General features: G+C 45.8%; 1 protein-coding gene across 1 annotated transcript in view; it reads right to left on the minus strand.

The window, feature by feature from the left end:
- Positions 1 to 1856: 1856 nt before the first annotated feature.
- CMTM4 (CKLF like MARVEL transmembrane domain containing 4) overlaps positions 1857 to 24920 on the minus strand; it is a 48778-nt gene continuing 25714 nt past the window's right edge. The window contains exons 3-4 of the mRNA XM_056862782.1: positions 4582 to 4680; positions 1857 to 2030 (exon numbers count right to left, since the gene is read on the minus strand). Coding sequence (XP_056718760.1) covers positions 1857 to 2030; positions 4582 to 4680 — 273 coding nt within the window. The remainder of the gene's footprint in view (positions 2031 to 4581; positions 4681 to 24920) is intronic.

Genomic DNA, 24920 nt, shown 5'->3' on the forward strand with positions numbered 1-24920 from the left:
CCTGGTGCTGTTCACTGCTTTGGCTTACCTGGTGCTGTTCACAGGTGCTATATGCAAACGTCTGGATTTCCCTCCAACCACTAGTAGCTTCACTTCCAGGAAGTGCCCACATGTTTATCTCCATGACCAAAAGCCCAGAAACATTTGTTTAAAATAACTGAAAACAGACATTCTTAGGATGGTGAATTCTGCATTTGCTACTGATGTTAAAATCATGGGTAGTTCCCAGACTTTTTGGGAGATGGACTTTAAGTGACAGGAAAGCCAAAGGAGACATGACCAAGTGAATCTCAGAGGCTCAAGTGCACTTTTAGGACCCAGGGTATCAGGGAAGCAAAACGCAAGCGTGGAGTTCAAGGGCGCCTCCAACAGCTACTGACACTGTCAACCAACATAAGAATGAGGAACGTCTCCATCCCACAACTGCTGACCGTGGTCTGCATTCACAAACGAGACGCCTTAAAACTCTAATTCCTGGCGTTGTCAAGGGAACACAAAAACTGACCTCTGAGAGAGAAAGCCCCTTCCCATGCACACTTTAGTTGGGGAAATACTGTTTACATTTTGAGAAGAATGGATATTGTCTCTTCTGGACAGTGAGATCCAAAAGATACCCTCCACTCATGGAAGGACAATTTTGCATCAAACCTTTTAACATAACTGACCTAAGTATAGGATGCAAGCAACACAACACACAAAGCCAAAGCACCTCAAACTGCTGGCTATAAACCCCAGTTACCTATCTTCAGAGTACATTATTCTTCTAGAAAGGCAGAGAGAAGGCTGATTTCATGTAAACTAGATGGGCTGCGTTACTCTGTCCACATCATTAGCAAAAAATAGCTTTTACCCATGAAAACTCACCCAAATATTTTACAGATTCACTTGGATACCGAAGATTAATTTACATATCTCCAACTAAATTATTCAAAATATTTCAGTTCAGAAAAAAAAATGATCGGCCTAATTTGAACAGCTGAAGTTTGCAGCCATGCAAATCAAACTCTCTGAATAATTACACAATTTCAGAAACACTGCAATGCATGCATCCCAATGAGATTTTCCTATGGTTGAGCATTAAAATTATGAGGGGGAAAATTAACGTTCACTGGGACAAGTATTCTGGCAAAAGGAAAGGAATGTATATGGACCTCTACAGTCTCCTGGAGGGAAAAGGAAAAGAATGTGCAACATGTGGCAACATCAGGCTTAGTTCATACCTAGCTGTGGTCACTAACAGAGCAAGCATTGTGCTTTCTGAGTAATCCCAAGCTTATTTCATTGCTGTCACCCAAATCCCCCCAATCATAAACTTGACATGACTGTCTGTTGCAGGTATACAATCCAAGGTTAGGAGTGTAAGAAACTAAAAGTAACTGTCAAATCTTGCTAAGGGAAATGCACATAGTGTTTCATGTTATTGCTGTTGCTCCTTTGGATCCCCCCCCCCCGTAAAACATCTGTTTATTGGAAACCCCTTACTTTCAAAAGAACAATCCAGGGCCAGTGTTGATGCTAACATTTCTACTGGATGACGGAAACCAAGTCTCTCCATAGATTCATTAACTCAAGAAAGAATGGTGCACCAAACAGCTGTTTGCGCTAAAATGCCAACACCGTTCTTCGTGATCGTAGACAAAAAATCTTCCTCTGCACAGGTCAGTTTTTATAGCCCTGGTGCCGATTGCCTCCAATTGTCAATCTTCTTCCCACTCTTTGTACACACAGGTGCTCTCTGCCACCACATGCTCCTCCTTCATTTCCTATAAAAGTAGGGGGAAATTGTAAAAGGTCTGCAGACTTCTATTATTATTATTATTTTCCTTTGGGATTCCCGCTCTGTGCACAGGTTTCTTTCACCCATCTAGACGCTGAATCTCTGGGCGTTGATCAACTTCTCTCGATTCTGTCCGCGCCCGCATGTAATCACTGGTCTGCCTTGTGTTTTGCTGCCGGCTGTTAATTCTCCAGTTCTTTACTGCTAAAAATGAATTCACAGCATAGACTGCAGTTGCCAGGAAACCAAATATCTGAAAGGGGGGGGAGAAACAGAAAATGTCATTGACATGACAGTGGCTCACTTTTAAAAAAAATGTTTTTAATTGAAAATTTAAACATTACAAACACATGCACATATACACAGTCTAGACCTTCCAAGGAAATCGGTAAATAATCAGAGAGCACTTGTTTAAATCATACAGTGGATTTATCTTAATGATGAACTACTTGTGGGGGGAATTTCTGCTTCCCATTCTCCCGGTTCTTTGTGATTGGACTTCTCTGCCTGCTTACTTACCAAAAGCAGAGCCCAGAGAATCTGATAGGAAAACAGACCTTTCACACAGGATACTCTTAAACATCACACCAAACATATAACAGTAAAACATGCAGTTTATTGTATTTACAAAAGAATATAAGGCAAAGAAAAAAAAATACTAGGGTAAATATATAAGACAGAGTTTAACAAACCCACATACAAGTTGACAAACAGACAACAGCTAGCAGAGCGCTCTGGGTCGTTCCAAGGAAGAGACAGAGATGGTCTCTCCCTGAGAAAGACAAGGACTGGACAACTGGACTAGCCTTTTATAGGCTAAACAGTGAGAAGGGGTCCCAACTGGACACCTCCTTTCAAATTCTTCAGGAGATGGGTTTTCACAAATCATGGCTAATCTTGTTTGGAAAATATCCTGTTCCAAAATATGTTACTCATATCCAGAGTCTCTGACAACTACTTGTTCGTCAGCCTGTGTACAAAAACAATTTCCCCCCTTCGTAAGCAGACAACTTGCTGCCAGCCTAAATGACCTAGCTATCCCTAAACATAATTTGTGCTTTGGTTGACTAACTCCTAGCAATGCAATCTCCTGTACCTTTTAAGGTCAGGAGCCTAGTTGAAGCTTGGGGTCAGCTAGCGGTCTGCCCCCTTAAAAGCCATAGTCAGGTCCTCATGTGGCTTCTAAGCTACAGGTTATAATATTAAAATATAAAGATGGTTCTTCTTAAGCCAAACTAAAGTTTAATATAAAAATTCTCACCACACTACTCTAAGTGACATATATCATATAAGCATCTTGCTCTTTAACTATACCAATCTTCTAGTTAACCAGAACTCTACATTCTAAAACTAAAAACAGTATCTAATATTGGTTATACTTGTCATCCCTACTTTGATTCTACTGTAAATTATTTCTCCACATTTTACTGCCTACTTTCCCCATTTATTTCTTGTTCAACTATCTTCATCTGTCCTCTACGCACACTATAGTTGGAGTACAAATATCTTATTTTACACTTTCAGATATGCATAGTCACAGTAGAACTTCCATTTCTTTTGAAATTCATCCATTGATCTTCCTTTCAGCAAGTTGGCTCACTTTTAACCAAGAAATAATTCAGCACTTTTATAACCCCCATAGTAACATGGTGGTTATACTGCTGGCTTTAATTCAGTTGTCCTTGTAGCTCCAACTATAACACTTCATGGCACTTGAAGGTCCTTGGAGCGCCAGCCAGAAATAATACACCTGTTCCTGCTGCTGATCAGGCCTGACACTACTTGCCTCTATGGGGCATTTGGCCTCCTGCTGGTATCTTTCATATGGGGAGGCCCACTGGTGTGGCTATAGGCTTCACAAAAAACCCCTATATGCTTACTTGATTTCTGTTCTCCTGGCTTCCCTAGATTTGGGAATTAATCTATATAAAACAAGAACATTTTACACTAATTATATCAATTGTGTGTATGTGTGTTAAGTGCCGTCAAGTCGCTTCCGACTCATGGCAACCCTATGAATGAAAGTCCTCCAAAAAGTCCTATCTTTGACAGCCTTGCTCAGATCTTGCAAATTGTGGGCTGTGGCTTCCTTTATTGAGTCATTGAATCTCTTGTTAGAGTAAACCTTTATTCACTGTGATTGTGGTAGGCGGACTAAAGCCATACTGAACTCAAGAAAGATAAAACTTGCCCCAGATTTCGATCAGCCAGAATAGCTCCCTTATTACCTAGCGGAAGGGAGCCACTATACTCACCTTTGTATTGGGCAATCAAGTGAGTACGAATCTTTTCTGAACATATTATCATTATAGGAGCCACATGTCGCAGAGTGGTAAGCTGCAGTACTGCAGTCAAAGCTCTGCTCACAACCTGAGTTCGATCCCGACAGAAGTCAGTTTCAGGTAGCCGGCTCAAGGCTGACTCAGCCTTCCATCCTTTCGAGGTCGGTCAAATAAGTACCAAGCTTGCTGGGGGTAAAGTGTAGACCCCCCATCCTTCCGAGGTCAGTAAAATTACCCAGCTTGCTGGGGGTAAAGTGCAGACGACTGGGGAAGGCAATGGCAGACCGCCCTGTAAAGCATAGTCTGCCTAGTAATCGTAGCGATGTGACGTCACCCCATGGGTCAGTAATGACCCGGTGCTTGCACAGGGGACTGCCTTTACCTTTATCATTATTCGTGGGAAAAGATCATTTTATAGAGAGGGAAATTTGAGCAAAACGTACAATACACCTTAGCACGGACACAAGTTCATTCCTTATCTTTCCTGCAAAAGAATGAAAAGAAATACAAATTGAGTCTTACCACAGCTGCAATTTCTGCTCCTTTTTTATGGTTTAGAGCAGCAAGTACTACAGAGGCAATGAAAAAGAAGAAAGTGCAGAGTCCAGTATTGACCAAATCCTATTAAAACAGAAATAGGGAAGTTATTACAACAGTGACTGAGTGCGTGAAACACAGCAGGATTTTCCGAGTTTAGACACGATTTATTCTTTACGTCGAGGCAGCTACCCAAGAGCTGCGCTGAAAGCAATGTTAAGCATGCTAGTAATGGGTAATGGCTTGCCTTATGTTCTGAGCCTGTGGTAGCATTGGCAATCAGGATTTTTTAAAAACTCTTTTATTTTAAGTTTGTTTTATAACAACAACAACAACAAAATAAAAATACAACAATAGGTTAAACATCGTACAGTTGAGATATGTTTCAATACTCGGTTCCAATATATGTTCCAATATTATACATCAGTGCTTTTTACAGAATTCATACCACTTAGCAGAACTTAATAAATGCAAATCATACGATAGTTTCGTGGGCATTGTTTACTTCTTGATGCCCTTCCCTTTCCACATATTCCAGAAAAGGCAGCCATCTATTTAAAAAGTTTGTAGAATAAGTTATTTATTACTTTGAGTTGTGAAGATACCTTATCTAAAATTAAAAGGTTCCACACCTTCTCATACCACTGCCCAGTAGAAGGCATCTTTGCTTTTTTCCCAGTACGGGGCAATCAGAAATTTTGCTGCCAGTAGCAGTATTGAAATTAGTTCCCTTTTTTGGGTAGAGAGTTGTTGTATATCAAATTTTTCTAGTAAGACAATTAAGGCATCATGTGGGACTTTGTATTGCATGATTAATTCTATCTCTCGCAAGATCTTGTCCCAAAATAAACTAACTTTTGGGCGTGTCCACCAGCAGTGTAGAAAATTAGCTGAGTTGCTACAGCCTTTACAGCATAGTGGCAGTCAGGATTAAAAAAAACCCAACAACTCCTAGTTAAAAGAGCAAAGCTAATCTGTAATTTTAAAAGACAAAAAAAAAAAAAACCCCACACAGAAAACCAAGCTTCTTTCATTCCAAGCGATGAACCTTAGTGCAACGTGTCTACTCAACCAAAACCACTGTTCTTTCTTTCAGCCACAAAAATGTGATGTGAGCCAACTGTATAGTGAATATAGAGCCTTTTTTTTTTTTGCCTGCTAGCTCTCTCTGGAAGCCAGAAAGTTACTCATATGCCTACCACATGTATCTATTGCATTATATAATATAGGACATCTGTTCTATATATAGACTGGTTTTATTAGCATCAATAAGATGAGCTCTGTATTCATACACGTTAACACACATTCTCCCCACGCTTGCAGGATCATCTTTAAACGTGTTTTTTTCTCCTCAAACAGCAAAAAACAAAACCCCTCATACAGTTCAGTTTCGCAGACTTGCTGTTGCCTAGCGATGCAGTTGACATGCTTCCAAGCTCTTAGCATTCCAAGCCCCATGTCATTAACATATTGCTACGGGCATAATTACTATTCTGACTATTCTGAGAGGTTACGGATGTAAAGGGAGCCTGTCCTGGACTTTATTGGCTTGCCAACAAGCAGATTATGAAGAACAAACACGGAACAGTCAACATCATCATGAAAACAGACAGCCGATGCAGACCTGAGAGATAAAAAGATAACAATTTCACCAGTTTTTTGTTTTCTTTTTCCACCACTGTCACGAACACATGAAGCTGCCTTATACTGAACCAGACCCTTGGTCCATCAAAGTCAGTATTGTCTACTCAGACCGGCAGCGGCTCTCCAGGGTCTCAGGCAGAGGTCCTTCACATCACCCACTTGCCTAGGCCCTTTAACTGGAGACGCCAAGGATTGAACCTGGGACCTTCTGCATGCCAAGCAGATGCTCTACCACTGAGCCACAGCCCCTCCACTGTCCTGCACTCCAAGCCTCACCACCATGTCTGGCAGTCAGGTTTGGGGTGCTGGCTACACTTTTGTGGCAGCCTTTCCAGGATGTGTTTTAAAGACTGTTCTTTGGCTATTCTGCCTTTGCTCCCACCCTTGTTTCTTAATGCTAGAGCCATGTCTGACTTCTTGGGACTCACCAGCATAGAGGGTTCTAACTCAGCAGGCTTCCATATTAAGAAAATGGCCAACAAGAAGCTAAAATTGCAACCTATGATGGAAAAGTGTATTCACAGGGGGAGCTTTTCTAACTGGATGTGGCCTGCGCTAGAGCTCAGGTTCATACTAAGTTGACTAAGTTGTAGGGAATCAAAATGGTTTTTCCTGTGTCCAGGATACCAACAGTTCCCCTTGAGACAATATTCTAGGACCTAGAAGTAGGCAACCCACGGCATTGGGGTTGCCAGGTCTGGTTTGGGAAATACCTGGAGCAGGGTACAATGGCACAGAGTCCACCCTCCAAAGCAACCGTCTTCCCCAGGGGAACTGATCTCCATCATCTGGAAATCAGTTGTAATAACGGGAGTTCTCCAGGTGCCACCTGGAGGTTGGCAACCCTACACAGCATGTGAGCCGACATCAGTGTACCGAACCGTTCTACTGGGCAGCCAAGGTCGGATCTCTGCCCAAGTGGGGGGGGGCACTGGCAACACAGCTGGGGACAGTGGTACAAAGGCAACAGGCATGGCTGATGCCCATCATCGCTTGTCATTCCTGGACAGCCACCGGTCGAGTTCAAAGCGAATCGATGAGATGCTGCCAGTGCCACTTTAGCTTGGATTGCTCCAATCGTGTCTGGCCAGGTACAACCCCCATTTCCCACCCTCCTACCCCATTTTCCACCCCACCATTTTCAGACAGACAGACACTGCAGTTCTTTTGGCACCTGGACCAAAAAAAGTTGCTCACCGCTGCAACTAGGCTCTAATGGACAACTTAATTGCTTTGTTTTGCTTGAAATCGAGAAAGGCTTTTTGTTCACAATGACTACAAAGAATAAATACTGTGGTATCGAGGGGCATATATTGTCCTACAAATTATAATGTTTGATCATGCCCTTGTGGGATGAACTGAATAAAAAAAAATCTTCTACATTATTTTCTTTTGGGGGAGTGGGTAGACGCGACAAGAGCCTGTTGTTTCTTTAGGTTCAGACATGAGGAAAGCTATCCATCACCTCTTTGTCGCCTCCATTAAAATATCTCCCCTGTCACTAGTGACATTTGCAACAGCAGCAACAAGACATTGGCAGCAAATTTACTTTATCCGAGGCCACCGCTTGTAAAGATGGGCATCTAATCTGATATAACCGTACGTGGATGGTATCGACAAATGTACCACTACTTAATCACCTCAGGAACTGTAGTTTAATGTTATTATTTTAATTATATTTGGAACTGCCAAGTATGCTGGTAATATCTGCCCATGTCTGACAGTTTGTGTGCTAATTATTTGTATATTGTGATGGTTAATTGGCCAAGCAACAAATCTGAACTTGAACACTGCCAACAAGTCTCACAAAGCATCCAAAACATTATGTGGCTCCATTATGTCAGTTATGAGCAATGTGCAGTCTGTGAAGCCATAATTTTCAGCCACTTGGCATGAGTGCCATACTTATATCCAATGTGGCATCCATACAAGTGTGCTCACCAGTCCGTGATGTGCCTAACTCCACTTGGTGGCTTCTGCACATTTTGTAAGATGCAATGTTATTATACCACTTAAATCAGTAGGAAATGCCACCCAGAGAGCAGACCTCTACCAAATCTGCAGACTTGTACACTCAAACAAATCCAGCTGAGCAGCAGCCATCAATGCAGTGATGCAAAGATGTGATGGATCAACACATGGATTTCAGCAGCATGGGTCATCTGGGATGGTGACAAAAACTGATGGAAATACCACCAATTCTCTTAAGGCACAGAGACAAAGAGGATCTGGGTCCTCTGTTCAGCAACCCTATAGGATCATGGGAACAGTTTCTTTTACAAACAGAATAAGGAATCGCGTAAGGGAAATGAAAAAAATCAAATTATTATTGAAGGCTAATATGCATTACAAGCTGTGAAGAAGACAAAGAAGTTGAAGTTGAAGAAGAAGACAAAGACGACGACAAAGACAAGTTTGTTTTTATATGCCGACTTTCTCTACCACTTAAGGGAGAATCAAACCGGCTTACAATCACCTTCCCTCACCTTCCCCACAACAGACACCCTGTGAGGTAGGTGAGGCTGAGAGAGCTCTAAGAGAGATGTGACTAGCCCAAGGTCACCCAGCTGGCTTCATGTGTAGGAGTGGGGAAACCAACCTGGTTCACCAGATTAGCATCCACTGCTCATATGAAGGAGTGGGGAATCAAACCCAGTTCTCCAGATCAGAGTCCACCGCTCCAAACCTCCACTCTTAACCACTACACCACGCTGGCACTCTCTTGAGGACAGTTTGAGTCCATTTGACCAGCAGAGAAAGCAATTAAAATAAAAATACTGTGTCATCAGTATTCTTGAGCTCCTCTGTGCTCTGGATAAGTGGACAGCAAGAGTGGCAGGGAGTGCCTTTACCAGCTTAGACTGGTATGTCAGCTGCAGTCATTCCTGAAGAAAGCTGGCCTGGCCACAGTCACATATTTCCTTGGTAACATCCAGACTGGACACTGAAAACACATTCAGCCTTTGAAGACAGTCCAGAAACTTCAACTGGCCCAGGAAGGCAGCATCCTAAATACCAACAGAACTCACTTCAGTGAACACATGAGGCCCATTTTGTGCCATTAGCTTCTAGCGCAGTGGTTCGCAACCTTTTTTGCTCCATTCCCCCCTTTCACCATTGTTCAGAATATAATTCCCCCCTTCCCAAGATAGTCTAATAAAAAAAAAAACTACAATTTTACAGATTGTACATAATCTACAGGATATTACACTTTGCTGAATAGTGGTCCCAATCCCCCCTTGGAACCCTAAAATTCCCCCCCAGGGGGGGAATTCCCCCCTTATTGAGAACCCCTGTTCTAGCATGTTTCTGGTATCAATACCAAGTGCTGGTTTTGACCTTTAAAGACCTAAATAGGTTGTGTTCAAAGCAGGGCCACTTTACGCAATGGACAAAAGGGGCAGTTTCCAGCACTGTTGGGGTCTACCACTGTTGGGGTCTACCACCAGGCCAACAGAGAGACCTCCTCTAGCAGCAGCACTGCCTTCCTCCACTGCCTGCTCTTTCTCCTCATTCACAAGAATTGGAGGGAGGGGCAACACTGTATACAATCCCAGGGAAGAGGTGGACAAGTGCTGTCAATCACACACGTGCCAGCCAATGGGACACAGGGGGATGAGATGAGTTTAAGGAGACCACACCCACCTCCGTGTCTTTCTTTGGGGGGCGTGCAGCTCTGCATCTGTCTTCTTGATGCAGAACTGAGAAGCTGAGAGCACAGGCCAATACATGGAGCATCTGCTAGGAAAGCCAAGGCAGTGAGTATTGTTCTTGAGAACTTCACAGGTACCATGCCTTCCTGTTCCAAGCATGCTGGCAAATTACTCATCAAAGTTGCAGCATGCCGAGCTCAAGCTTTATCTGTACCTGCTGTGACAGCATTGCTCTTAGCAAGTCTCATAAGAAGAAGATGAGTTGGTTTTTATATGCAGTCTTTCTCTACCATTTTCTCTACCAAACCGGCTTACAATCACCGTCCCTTCCCCTCCCCACAACAGAAACCCCGTGAGGTAGGTGGGGCTGAGAAAGCTCTTAATAGAACTGTAACTTGCCCAAGGTCACCCAGCTGGCTTTGTGTGGGGAGTGGGGAATCAAACCCAGTTCTCCAGATCAGAGTCCACCGCTCCAAACCACCACTCTTAACCACTACACCACACTGGCTAAGCAACGTAAAGAATTCTGACATATGCCTGTCCATTTTCAGCAGGAAGACCCACTTAGGTTGCACGCAGCATAAGTGGGGCAATACCCATGTCAGAGTGCAACCTCATATAGGAAGCTCTTCAAATCCCCAACCACTCCCCTACTTCTTCCCACTACTTGTTAACAATGTGGTGGTTTTGGGGGGCTTCTCAAATGCTTACACCCAACGGGACACAGGGCAACAACAAAAAGGAAGAGATGCTTCTTCACAAAATTCTTTTAAGCAGACAAACATGAACAAAAAGACAATGTAAAAAAAAGATCAACTAATTTGAAAAAGATGAGCTATTCTGAGTTAGGCCTCAGTGAAGACTTTACTTTGATATTTTTAGACATCGCAAAACCACATCACATGGAGGAAAGAATGTCATCTGAAATCAAGAGCGGCTTCAAGCCAGCAATTTCTTGCAGAAAATAGTTCACAGGATAGAGCGGTTCACAGGGCCATCAAGGATGAGAATCAAAGCCCGGTCTACACTGTGATCATCCATCATCCTGTTCATAAGTCATTTAATGAAAAACTGTTATCGCTGTAAGCTTCTTGTTATGGGTCATCTTGTCCAAGGCTTCAAACATTGTATTAGCTGGCCTGATCAAAAGGAAAGTGGTGTCTAAATGATGACAGAAAGGAACTCTTTTAAGGTATTGGCCCAGAGGGCAATCTTTGGCCAGATACTTAGGTGATAACCCCTACAGCATGGTTGTAGTGGTTAAGAGCGGTGGTTTGGAGCGGTGGAGTCTGATCTGGAGAACCAGGTTTGATTCCCCACTCCTCCACATGAGTGGCGGAGGCAAATCTGGTGAACTGGATTTGTTTCTCCACTCCTACACACGAAGCCAGCTGGGTGATCTTGGGCCAGTCACTCTCTCTCAGCCCCACCTACCTCACAGGGTGTCTGTTGTGGGGAGGGGAAGGGAAGGTGACTGTAAGCCGGTTTGAGTCTCCCTTAAGTGGTAGAGAAAGTCGGCATATAAAAACCAACTCTTCTTCTTCTACATTGCAAATTAAGGAGCAATGATTCCCAAGGTGCCGCCTTCCTTCCAAAACTTTACTGTAGTCGTCCAGCTGCTTCAAGAGTGCTCATTTTGATTCAGCGGTTATGCTGCTAAATACCGAGATGAAGCCGGGCCTTCCAGAGTGATACAGCACAGCAAAATCAGAAGTTAAAAAGGGGTTGAAGAAATTTGTACCCATCATATCTCTCAGGCTGCTTGCAGTTAATTTAGATTTCCCAAAAGCTAAGATCTGGATGGCCCAGGCTAGCCCGATCTCATTAGATCTCAGAAGCTAAGCAGGGTCTGGCCCTGGTTAGTACTTGCATGGAAGACTACCAAGGAAGTCCAGGGTTGCTGCACAGAGACAGGCAATGGCAAACCACCTCTGTTTGTCCCTTGCCTTGAAAACCCTACTGAGTCACCATAAATCAGCTGCAACTTGACAGCACTTTCTACCACCAAGGTCAGGAACCCAAACTGTAAAGTCAAATCCTACTAAAATTTTAAAACCTTACTAACGGAAGCTACATGAACTGGTTTGCCAAAGCACTTACAAAAAATGCTTGACCTAAGAATCTTGAAACCACAGAAGCTTAAAGGATGTGTGTTTGTAGACCTTGGAGAAAAGCATAGGTAAATCATCTGACTAAAGCAAAGTTAATATTGAGCCATGCCTGCCTCCTGATTAGGTTCAGTAAGTAAACTCTTATACAGTCTGCTACAAAAGACTGTACGTGTTTGCAATGGTTGACACCTCCTAGCCTACCAGTGCATTAAAAGAAATAAAGAATGCTTCTGTTACAACTGGGTACAGTGCATATGATACAATTTACCACCAGAGTATGTATACACAAACCTCTAGTGGGTTTCTTGATTTACCATATTTGTATGCTGCTTTTCCACTTGATAAAATCCCAAAAGCAGCTCACAAATGACGAAAACATAACAACAAACGACTAAAATAATCAGCAGAAATACAACGTTTAAAGCCCCAAGTAGAGAAGAATAAACATGCCTTCATACTATGCTGGAAGAGCGTGCAACAATTGTGCCAGCTGCATTTCCTGGGGTTCCACAGTTTAGGAGCAGCAGCTGAAAAGACACTCAATCGTGTCCTTACCAACTCACTTTCTGAAAAGGTGCGTTCCTATGACAACCCTTCCACCACACACAATGTGCAAAGTTGGGCAGGTCCACCATGGGCATGGAGACAGCCCCTCCGGTACTTTGGACCCAAGGTGTTTAAGGACTTTAAAGGTCAAAAACGGTGCACTGAATTGGGTCCAGACACAAACCCGGTAGGGCACTGGTTTTATATTCTAACTTCATCAGCAGCCATTAATATTCTAGTTGCTGCAATTTGTGCCAGACTGTCTTCAAAGGCAGCCCCCATGCGCAGCGAGTCGTTTTGGCCTCACCTGGATATCACCACAGCATCTGTGAGAACGGCCTCTTTAGAAAGACCACAAGCAAGGGAGAAGTGAATTGCAGCAGTTCTTAGTACAGAAACAAAGAATTCACTCCTTGACTCGTTTCAAAACTTGCAAGTGTCAAAGTCTGTTCACAGGCAGGCTTCCCTGCCAACTCCTTCCTGCTCCACTGCTTCATTTCCCTTTGCCCTTCCTTATAGCACTGGCTGGGCTCCTGCCAAACTAGGAAATTCTACACATCTCATAAGGGGTGGGAGGACAGGAGGAGAAAGAAGAGGGAAAGGCAACAGGTATTCCTTCAAGTCAGTTTGCTAAAATAATTCATTACAGAGGGCTGCCGGGGTAAAATGTATGGGTTTAATGTATGCTATTTGTCTGTTGAGTATTTTAGTGCTTTGCTTGAAATAGTTTTCTGAAGCCAGGAAATACAATGTTATAATAAACATGAGAGCTTCTAAAATTGAATGGAAAGACAACGTAAGGCGCTATCTTCTCGTTTCATGTATCTTCGTCAAGTCTCTCCTCATACAAATCATTTCACAAACGACACTCTATTTTAATGGCATAAACAAGAATTACCACCAGTACACAAAATAGTTTTCTTGAAGGATTTTGTTTTAATGGCTGTTATTGCTTTTGTTAAAGCCTTGAAAACTGCCTTGATTGCTACTATGCTAAAAATGTAGGACGTACAAATATTTCCAATTAAATAAACAAAGATGTAAGATGTAAGCCCTGAGACAACAGCAAGCGTAACTTCAGCTCTTGCTTGCCCTAGTCATGGACAGAAAGATCTAGTCAGAGATGTGTCGGGCAAGTTATGGCCGGCCATAGCCATTCAGAGGAGGAGGAGCAGGAGGAGGAGGAGAGTTGGTTTTTATATGCCAACTTTCTCTACCCCTTAAGGCAGAATCAAACCAGCTTACAATCACCTTCCCTTCCCCTCCCCACAACAGACACCCTGTAAGGGAGGTGGGGCTGAGAGAGTATGACTAGCCCAAGGTCACCGAGATGGCTTCGTGTGTAGAAGTGGGGAAACAAATCCAGTTCAGCTGATTAGCCTCCACTGCTCATGTGTAGGAGCAGGGAATCAAACCCGGTTCTCCAGATCAGACTCTACCACTCCAAACCACCACTCTTAACCACTATACCATGCTGGCTCTCAAGAATCTTTAAGCTCTGTCAGTCACAATGTTCCTTCTGAAGAGAAACTTGGGGATCAGCTAGGAAAGAGAGCCTCCTCCAAATACCCCAAGCTGGAACTACTGCCAAGAGCCAGCTCAGTCCTCTCTATTTCTAAACCACCTATCACCAGAGCCTTAGCATTCTTCTGAAAGACCTGTCTGTCATGCCAAAGCCACATGAAATTCCGCACATAAAGAGAGAAAAGGAAAACATTCTACAAGCCATTGGAAAAGCCATCCATAAGCACACGGTACATCTTAAACACTCAGTTGCTGGGACAACAATTGTAATCTTGCCTCTTATCTTGTGGGAAAGAGAAAAAATGTCACGTGGCCCTTTGCCACGTATTTAGTAACCAAGCCTGTATTTACCTTTGAAAATATAAGGCCGCTTGAGTCATATCAGGCCTTGGAGGAGGGACGCAGCTGCCTTGCTGGTTGAGTGGTCATCAGTTCAAGGATCTTCCTGGGGGGCATAGGCAATGTGGGGCAGGTGGAGTGGGGTGTAATGGAAATCCCTTCCTATAGTTACATCCAGCACATCTTCTCTTCTCTTCCCCTCCCAAAAGGAATTCACTCATTCCCCCTTTTCTCCTCTTTCACCTCCCTGCTGAAGTTTAAGTGATCCCCCGCCTGTGGAATTCATCTTCCTTATGCAACCCCCTCTTGCTTGAGATCCAGAGTGTTATGGTGGTTAAGAGCGGTGGCCTCTAATCTGGAGAACCGGGTTTGATTTCCCACTCCTACATATGGGTTTGATTTCCCACTCAAACTGTCCTCAAGAGAATGCCAGCGTGGTGTAGTGGTTAAGAGCGGAGGTTTGGAGCGGTGGACTCTGATCTGGAGAACTGGGTTTGATTCCCCACTCCTTCATATGAGCAGTGGATGCTAATCTGGTGAACTAGGTTGGTTTCCTTACTCCTACACATGAAGCCTGCTGGGTAAGCTTGGGCCAGTCACAGTTCTCTCCAAACTCTCTCAGCCCCACCTGCCTCACAAGGTCCCCATTGTGAGGAGAGGGAGGGAAGGCCCTGGCAAACCGATCTGAGACTCCTTAAGGTAGAGGAAATCAGGGTATAAAAACCAACTCTTCTTCTTCTGCTCAACGATGAAATTCCCAACCTGCTGGTGCCTTCATAGCTCAAATACTAAGAATCTTCATGCCAGCATCTCCCATCTATTCTGTTCTCATGTCAGCTGCTTTCAAAAAGCACTCCTCAACTTTCAGGAAACGGGACAAACTCTTTCACTCCCCAGCGCATGTCCCCAACGCTATTCTCACAAAAAAATGCCTTACACAGAAGAAATGAACTCACATGGTCCTTTACCTTAGCAACTCTAGCATGAGTCTGAAATTCATCCCAAGTCAGACCCACCGCTGTCTGTAGGGGGTGGTAGTGCTTATGGTTATGCAACAGAGGTTTTACATGAGAAACAGCAGGAACAGACAGGGCTTTCCCATTGTCTCATTATGGAGGGGGCCAAGCAGCAGCAGCCAGCCAAAGTAGGCTCAGAGCAACTTCCTGAAAGGCAGACGGTGAAAGGCAGGGGTTAATTTTAGCCCTGCTCTAAGAAGAAGAAGAAGAGTTGGTTTTTATATGCTGACTTTCTCTACCTCTTAGGGGAGACTCAAACTGGCTTACAATCACCTTCCCTTCCCCCCCCCCACACCAGACACCCTGTGAGGTAGGTGGGGCTGAGAGAGCTCTAACAAAGCTGTCACTTGCCCGAGGCCACCCAGCTGGCTTCATGTGTAGGAGTGGGGAATCAAACCCGGCTCTCCAGATCAGAGTCCACAGCTCCAAGCCACCGTTCTTAACCACCACACCACGCTGGCTAACCAATCGTTGCTCCAAAAGGTGTGTGTGTGTGTTGTTGTTGTTTTAAATCTTATAACCTGCAAGATGGTAATGAAGACTATTCCTGAAAGCAGAGAGCTCAGTCCCTCACCACTAAGTAGCCACAGCCTGCCTCCAGACACCGAGAGGAGAGCTGCCAAGCGCACACAGGCCTCTGGGCCTCTCAGCGTAGTAATTCACCACTGGTCAAGGAGCACATTAGACCTCTTGGCTCCATACCAGTTTTTACATCATGAATGTGCAACTTTGTGCTTCTTCCTGCCCCTTGCTGTAGCTTAATTTCCCTGATGATTGTTATATAGTAGCACTTTTTAAAGACAACTCTCCTTTTCCTTATAAACCTCCCCCACCCACCCACACACAAATTATTTGCCTCCAGTTTCCAATACATTCACTTTGCTGTTTATCATTTCCTCATGCAGGCTTTCAACAAAGCATTTCCTGTTTTAGATCCAAGCAAAAACTAACTTTTAAAGGCAGATCCCAAATCCCTGAACATCTGACATTTCCAGACAAAATCGGAACAAACAGAAATGGACTTTGCTGATTTGAAATGGGTAAAACAATCTCTTTCTCAGTTTCCATTCCACCTACAAATTGAAGGCGTCTAAATACGCACACACACAAAACTATGCAACGATTAGAGGTAATCCTGACACCTACCACCTATTGTAAGAAAATGAAAACTCTGACAATTCCAGAACAAAAAATGTCTACGCTTTGGTGTTAGCAACTAGGGCATTTATATAATACAATCCATTTTGGCACATGGCTGTTATTTTTTAGGCATCAAGAAGGTCAAATGCCAACGTTTTCCATTACAATATATAAGGGGGGAGGGAAACAAGCTGATCTTGCAGTTCACGGAATATCATTTAAAAACTCAGAATAGACACAACTATTTTCTTACACGCTTGGCAATTATAGGTCTTGTGTTTATATTAGACGGAAGCCAAGAGCCAAGTGAATTTAGCCAAAACCAGCGTATAATGGCACAGCCATCTCTAGCTTCCTTCTTGGAACTGTCCTTTATGTTCCAGCATACAAAAATTGTCAGAAGTCCTTTGTAGAAGGGCTGGAGGAGGAAAAAGGGCTAAAAATGCTAAATGAAATGCTGCAACAAAGGGATAAGAAAATGCATTTTATTGATCGGTGCTAAAAGGATACCTGCATGCATTTCAGTAATTTTTGCTATCCGAGCACAAAAAAAACCTCATCCAAGACAGCTTGTTACACCACTGCTCTGGGCTTCACAATCACTGTTTGCTGAGCCACATTCTGAATTATCTTAGCTAGAAAAGGTAAATACGAATTACATCAGAAATGCTCATGGCAGAGCAGCACAGTTCTTCCTCTCCATAAACATGTAAAACTGCCTTATTCTGAATCAGACTTTTGGTCCACCGAGGTCGGTATTGTCTAGTCAGACTGGCAGCTGTTCTCCAGGGTCTCGGGCTGAGGCCTTTCCTGTCACCAGATGCCTAACCCTTTTAAGCTGGAGACACCAACAATTGAACCTGGGGCCTTCCGCATGCCAAGGAGATGTTCGGCCACTGAACCACAGCCCCTCCCTCCACTCCGCATCACACCTGTTGCACCACAAGCCAGGGCCAGAGTCCCAAGTCTCTCCCTTCCAAACCAACAGTCTCCTTTAACCCCTCCCCCCAAAATCAACTCTTGGCAGTGCTTTCCTGGACTGCAAGAGGCTCGTCTTTTGTATGCTGGCAGGTATCAGTTAGCCCTCTCCCATCACCGTGTTCGCTATTTCTCTGCGAGCCTCTGTGCTCTCCCTTTCATCCTTGCCCTGCCTCACTTATACTGCGAGCCTCCTGGACAGGAAGGAACAATGCTACTTCTGTGTTGTGTCCTGGCACTAGGCAGCGACAGCCCCCACCACTGGTAAGTGTTAAAAACTGGGTAAGGGTTAAGAGTTGTGTATTTTCCACTTGGTTTTATTAACCCGGCAGGCTTTCCCCCTAAGCTAAAGTGTATTTAAATAAGTTTTAGTTGAATTGTTCGTTGGCAAAAACGTAGCAGCTACAAGAGGTGGTAAGTGCTCCTTCCCTGGAGGTTGTTAAGCAGAGGCTAAATGGCCATCTGTCAGCAATGCTGATTCTATGACCTTAGGCAGTTCATGAGTGGGAGGGCATCTTGGCCAACTTCTGGGCATGGAGTAGGGGGGACTGGGGGTTGTGGGGGACATAGTTGTGAATTTCCTGCATTGTGCAGGGAGTTGGACTAGATGGCCCTGGTGGTCCCTTCCAACTCTATGATTCTAAGTTTCCCCGCTGTCCTGTTCCCGATTTGAAACAGCATCTACTCAAGCACATAATGGAGGATAAACTATACATGCCACAAATGCATTCAGTATCTACAATATATTTAATGAAGTACTATGAGCTGTCTGAGCTCATCTGGAACATATGTTTAGATGTCCGTCACATTCCTTGATGCTACTTGCACACATCCTTGCAGAGCTTGGATGCATTTGTTAAGCATCAGAAAATGAGAATGGAAATTTCCACTATCATCTCCCCTCCCTCCCAAATACTTATGGCAAAGCTGTCAATCTTAAGCAGAAGAATGTCTTATTCACTCTTTCCCCTTGACACAAACATTTTCAGCTTTCTCTCCAACATACCACAATGGAGGGTATTTCCAACTGCACCTTCCATATGGTATATTTCAGAAGGCTCTATCAAACGGCACACAGTTTAAGATGAACAGCATTTCTTTCTTTATGCTGCTATTGTCAGACGTTTTTGAACATTTACCACATGCAGTAAGCAAAGAGCAGAATCCAAAACACGCTGCTCCTTATGACAAAGGCAAGCAGAGACGAAGGATCACTGCCACAAAACGGCTGGCTTATTGTTCAACTTGACTGAAGCAATTTTTAGTATTCAAGCGTACTCAGCAGGTGCGCAAGACTACATCCTAGCCTTTGCAAGTGGACACTCTGGAAGGAAGGGTACACACCAGTGGCTTTCTTGCAGCTTAGAGATCGGAGCCTTGACTACTTACCATGAGGGCTCCTTCTCTTCTGAGGCGAAGGGCATCTTGTAGCTGTGGGTTATTGTCACGCCCCTAACCGGGGAAGGCAGGACCAAATTAAAATTCCTGTTGCCCCTAGCAGGACATTAACCCCCTGGATTTCAGTCACAGGCTTGCCTAGCTCATAGACAGGAATAAACAAGGTACAACAGAACAAACTGTAACATCAACCAACGAAAAACAGGAAGGAGCTTTCCTATAACTTAACAGTCAGGTAGTGGAACCTGAGTGTAGGTCTGAAGTTGATTGTACTCTTGGACATATGAACGATAGCATGTTGTCTTGATTCCCCGATAGCATGTTGTCTTGAATCTTCTCCCAGGTGGGCAAGACGCCCTTCACCTCAGAAGAGAAAGAGCCCTCACGGTAAGTAGTCAAGGCTCCGTTCTCCTCTGAGGCAAGGGCATCTTGTAGCTGTGGGACCTATAAGAGCTCCCATCAGGGTGGGTTACATGCTTTCACCCACGACATGCTGTAAAACTCTGCGGCCGAATGCCGCCTGTGCCGACGACCATGCATTGATTTTATAATGCTTGACAAACATTGACACTGTGGACCACATGGCCGCTTGGCAAATCTCATCAACCGGGGATTGCTTGTCAAAAGCCACCGTTGTAGAGGCGCTTCGTAGCAAATGGGCCGTAATTCCATGTGGAACAGGAACCTTGGACACCTTGTTTGCCTCGACAATAGTGTGCTTTAAGGCATAACTGATCGATGTCGCTGACATTCTGAGACCCCTGTTAGGGTTTGATATGTTAATGAACAGATTGTCTTTCTTAGGTCAGCCATTCTATTGATGAAAATGCGCAGGGCTCTACGCAGATCCAGTGCATGCCAAACTCGCTCTCTTGGACAAGAAGGCTTCGGGCAGAACGAAGGAAGAGAAATGTCCTGACCTCGGTGAAAAGGAAAGTTGACTTTCGGAATAAAGGTGGGGTCTGGCCTTAACACCACCTTATCCTTGTGAAAAATACAAAGGCCCTGACGGATGGAAAGGGCCCGCAACTCTGAAACGCGCCGAGCCGAAGTGATGGCCACCAGGAAGAGTACCTTCATCCTAAGAATTTTCATAGGAACTGTACGAAGGGGCTGGAAGGGTTCCTTTGTTAAGGCCTTGAGTACAATGTTGAGGTTCCAAGTAGGAAACCGGTGAAAGGTAGGTGGACGAATCCGGGTCACCCCTTTCAGGAAGGAGACGATGTGCCAGTGTTTGGAAATCGTTACTCCCTCCACCAGAGGGACAACAGTAGCTATAGCCACAACCTGACGACGCAGAGTGGAGGCTGACAGGTTTAACCGCACTCCCTCTTGCAGAAATCCCAAGATGTTGCTGGTTCCTGGTTGTAGAGGGTCGAATTTCTTTTGACGTGCCCATATCACAAATGCCTTTAATGCGGAATAAATACGTCGGGTCGCAGGTCTACGTGCCTCCAGAATGGTGTTCACTACTTCCTTTGAGTACCCCAATTTGGCGAGGCTCATCCTTTCAAGTGCCAAACGGTCAAGCAAAACCATTGGGGGTCTGGATGGACTAGAGGTCCCTGGCGAAGGATCCCCCACCCCGATGGTATCTGCCATGGCTCTTGAGCTGCCAGTTGGCATAGCGTGGCAAACCATGGTCTGCGAGGCCAAAACGGAGCCACAAGGAGTACGTTGGCTTTCTCCACTTGAACCTTGCGAAGGACCTTTGGTAAAATCAGCAGGGGTGGAAAGGCATACAGGAGAGTCCTCGGCCAGGGGTTGAGGAGGGCGTTGACTCTCTCCGCCCTTGGGTGGAAGTATCTTGAGAAGAATCTTGGAAGTTTTGAGTTATCTGACGAGGCGAACAAATCGACCTCTGGAAGACCAAATCTTTGAGTAATGAGATGAAAGGAGTCTTGATCTAAGGACCACTCCCCTTCTTCTACCCGTTGCCGGCTCAGCCAGTCGGCTTCCACGTTCAGGGTTCCCTTTATGTGTTCTGCCCATAGGGAAAGGACTGTGTTCTGAGCCCATTTGAATATTTTGACTGCTTCCTGATGTAGCACAGTTGACCTTGTGCCCCCCCTGTTTGTTCAGGTGGGCCTTGGTAGTTGTATTGTCCATCTGGACTAAGACGTGATGGTCGCGAATGTCCTTTGAAAAATGTAGAAGCGCCAATCTCACTGCCCGTAACTCCAGCAGGTTGATATGCTGTTTTGCCTCCTGAGAGGATCAGCGTCCCTGAGCTATCTGTCCATGGAGGGTGGCCCCCCAACCCTCCAGGCTGGCGTCTGTAAATAGCTGGAGAGGGTCCTCGTGTAAGTACTGGGTGGTTTTGATCAGATTGGATCTTGTCGCCCACCAGCGCAGGCTCCTGCAGACCGCAAGAGGCAAAGTGATAGGCTTGTCCCTCTTTTTTTCTATGTCCCTTTGATGTGGACGAAGGATCCATTGCAACGGCCTGGAGTGGAATCTGGCCCAAGGTACCACCGCTATACAAGAAATCATATGGCCTAGTAATCTTGCTAGGAACATAAGTCTGGGCAGTTTGGTCTTGACGGCAGACGAAGCCAGTAGGACAATCTTTTCTGCCCGCTCCCGGGACAGAGATAAAGAACTTGTCCGAGAATCTATACGGACCCCCAGATGCACCAGAACCTGTGATGGGGTGAGGGAACTTTCTTGAAGTTCACTAAATACCCATGGGATTGGAGTGTCTGAACTACTCTGGTGGTGTGAGCCCTGGATTGTTCCCTGGACTGAGCGCAAATCAGGATGTCGTCCAGGTACGGGTGTACCTGGCTGGACTCCTGCCTGAGGGTGGCTATCACTGTCACCAGGGTCTTTGTAAATACCCGAGGGGCAGAAGCGAGCCCGAAGGGAAGGGCCCTGAACTGATAATGGTCGTGGCTATGGGTGAAACGAAGGAACCGCCTGTGGGAAGGGTGGATGGGGATGTGGAGGTAAGCCTCTGTTAGATCCACTGCTGTCATGAAGGTCTGTGGTTGGAGGGACTCCACGATGGATCTTAAGGTTTCCATCCAGAAGTGCTTGTGCCTCATCCTCCTGTTTATATACTTTAGATTGAGGATGGCCCTCCAGTCCCCATTTTTCTTTGGGACCGTGAAGAATATGGAGTAGACTCCCCGCCCCCTCTCTGGGGCAGGAACCTTCTCCACGGCTTTGATCTGTAACAGATGCTGAATGGCTCTTGTGGTTCTGGCCCTTTTTTAGGGGAAGAGGGGAAGAAAGGAAGCAGTCCTGAGGATGGGAAGAAAATTCTAGGAGGTATCCCTGGGAGATTATTTGGGATACCCATGAATCCGGGTTGGACCTGGCCCATATGGGGCTGAAAGCCTGAAGTCTCCCCCCCACTCCCAGCGAGGTGGCGTCATTGGGAGTTGTTGTTCTTGGAGAACTTATCCCCTTTGTCGGGGCTGGATTGGCCTTGTCTCTGGAACTTCCCTCCTTTCCGAAAGGATCTATTGGTGTTCCAGAAACCTTTCCTATAATCCGCTCGGTACCTAGGTGCGACCTTGGATGAACGAAAGGAAGGGTAGAATGAGGTCCTATTTTCCTTCCGTAGTTGTTTTGGGAGTACGTGCTTTTTGTCCCTAGTTTCAATCAGTATGCCATCCATCTTTTCCCCAAAAAGCCGACCTTCCCTAATGGGATAAGACATGAGGATGGTCTTAGATCTAAAGTCAGCAGGCCAGGCTCTGAGCCATAGGGCCCTTCTGATGGAGGTGGTGGACGCTATGGACCTAGCCGCAAAGGACATAGTGTCCAATGAAGCGTCCGCCATTAGGGTGATGGCACTCAGCACCCTTTCCAAGCTCCCTACCACCCGGCGGTTATCTGCCGGCACCAGCTGGATTAGCTTCTTGACCCACAAATAAGATGCCCTGGCAAAAATGGAGGTGGTGGCGCTGGCCTGTATGGCCAGGGCCGAGGCTTCGTGGGCCTTTCTTGCCAGATGATCCATCTTTCTGTCCAACTGGTTGCGGATGGAGCCTACCCCATCCTCTGGGATCAAGCCAGGTGCCTGGAGGTCTGCCACTGGCACATCCACTAAATGGAACTTTAGCATCTGCATAGCATGGGGAGCCAGGCTATAATGCTTCTTGACGTGAGCAGGTACTTGCTTATTGGAGGAGGGGCTATCCCACTCATCCGTTAAGGCCCTTATGAAAAATTCTGGGAAAGGGACTAGGTTGCTCTGAGTCTTCCTTCTAGGGAAGCACTCTCTGACTCCCTGCTTGAACTTGGATTTGGGCTCCTCTGCAGACTGCTGCTCCTCATTGAGATCCAGGGCCAGCATAGCCTTTGCCAGTAGCCCCTGGAAATCCTCTCCCGAGAACAGCCTAGGTTGCTGTTCATCCTGTCGGGGAATCTCATTGTCCGAGTCGAACTCCCCCTCCTCGCGGCCTTCTCCGGCCAATTCTTGGTCAGAGGAGAGGGAATCCTGATGGCTGGGTGAAACAGGCTGATCTTGAGAAGCAGTCTGTGTGTGGGCCTTCATGGACGCCTTAGTGGGCCATGAGCCAGAGGTTTCCCCCTTTGAGGGTCCCCCCGAATGGGCTGGGCTTGTCTCTTGCCCCCCCCCCCCGTATGGGACTGAGAGACGGAGGTGGATGGGGATCCAGTGGTAGCCACCCAGGGAGACTGAGGCAGGCGCAACTGGAATGCCTGAAAGGCTTGCCACTGCCTCTGTAAGGCTAAATTCACCATGTCATTTGCTTGTTCTGCTGACAAAAACCGACCCGTTGCCACCCCAGGGGTAGGCAATGGGTTGCTAAGAAATTGAGCAGCCATCGCCTGTTCCATAGAACTAAAGTGTCCCCCTATAGGATCTACAGAAAAGGAGGGAAAACCTGGCGCGAATCGGCCATCTGTCTGCTCCAAGGGGGGGTACGTTACCACCTCCCGTTGGGATAGCCTCCTGTGCCACGGGAACCGGGGTCGCAGGCAGGGCTGCTGCGGTGAGCTGGACTCGCGAGGAGTCAGCAGGGACCTTCCCGCCGGCTTTCACTCCGCTGCCGAACTTGCTGCCGCCGTGCCTCCTCCATTTGGAGCCGGAGAGGCTTGGTGCGGCTTTTCGCGCCTTTTTTGCCTTAGGCTGCGCGGCGACTTCTTGGGCGGTCGGCTGCTCCGCGCATGATTGTGTTGCCACCAAGGGTCTGCTTTCACGGCCATTGGATGGACCGTTGTCCTCCGGGGCGAATTGGACCAGCCCCACTGTATAATCCTCTTCGGAGAGAAGATCATCCTATCTCCTCAAAATGGCGTCCGCCATTCTCCCACTCTTCTTCCCCGATCCCCTGGGGGACTAAGGGGAAGGAAAACAACACAGGGGAGACTAGGACGGATGGGTAAGGAATGGGACAAAAGGATATAAGGACTGAGGGGAAAAACAAAGGGAAAGACAATTGGATCTCTCTCTCCCAACCTAAATCACACAGAGCTGTGAAAATCACTGCTCTCCCCTCTAGGCAGGACAAAAGACTGGAATCCAGGGGGTTAATGTCCCGCTAGGGGCAACAGGAATTTTAATTTGGTCCTGCCTCCCCGGTTAGGGGCGTGACAATAACCCACAGCTACAAGATGCCCTTGCCTCAGAGGAGAACTAGCACCGGCCATTCCAATCTGCTAGCCTTTCATGCATATCCTTAGGATGGGTGGAGGCCCCCAGAAAGGATGCGCTGGTTGAGTATCCCTTATCCAGACCGCTAGGGACCAAAAGTGGTCCCTATTTCGGATCTTTCCGTAATTTAGGATATTTTGGATTTTTTGCATATACATAATGAAATATCTTGGGGATGGGACCCAAGTCTAAACACGAAATTCATTTATGTTTTATATCTACTTTATACATCTAGCCTGAATGTAATTTTAAACAATATTTATAATAATTTTGTGTACATTGAACCATCAATGGCACTGCTGAGGGCCTGTGAGTAATGCCTGAATGCCGGCTCAAAAGGCCCGGT

This window comes from Euleptes europaea, chromosome 17 (genome assembly GCF_029931775.1).
Source record: "Euleptes europaea isolate rEulEur1 chromosome 17, rEulEur1.hap1, whole genome shotgun sequence".
Taxonomy (NCBI): domain Eukaryota; kingdom Metazoa; phylum Chordata; class Lepidosauria; order Squamata; family Sphaerodactylidae; genus Euleptes; species Euleptes europaea.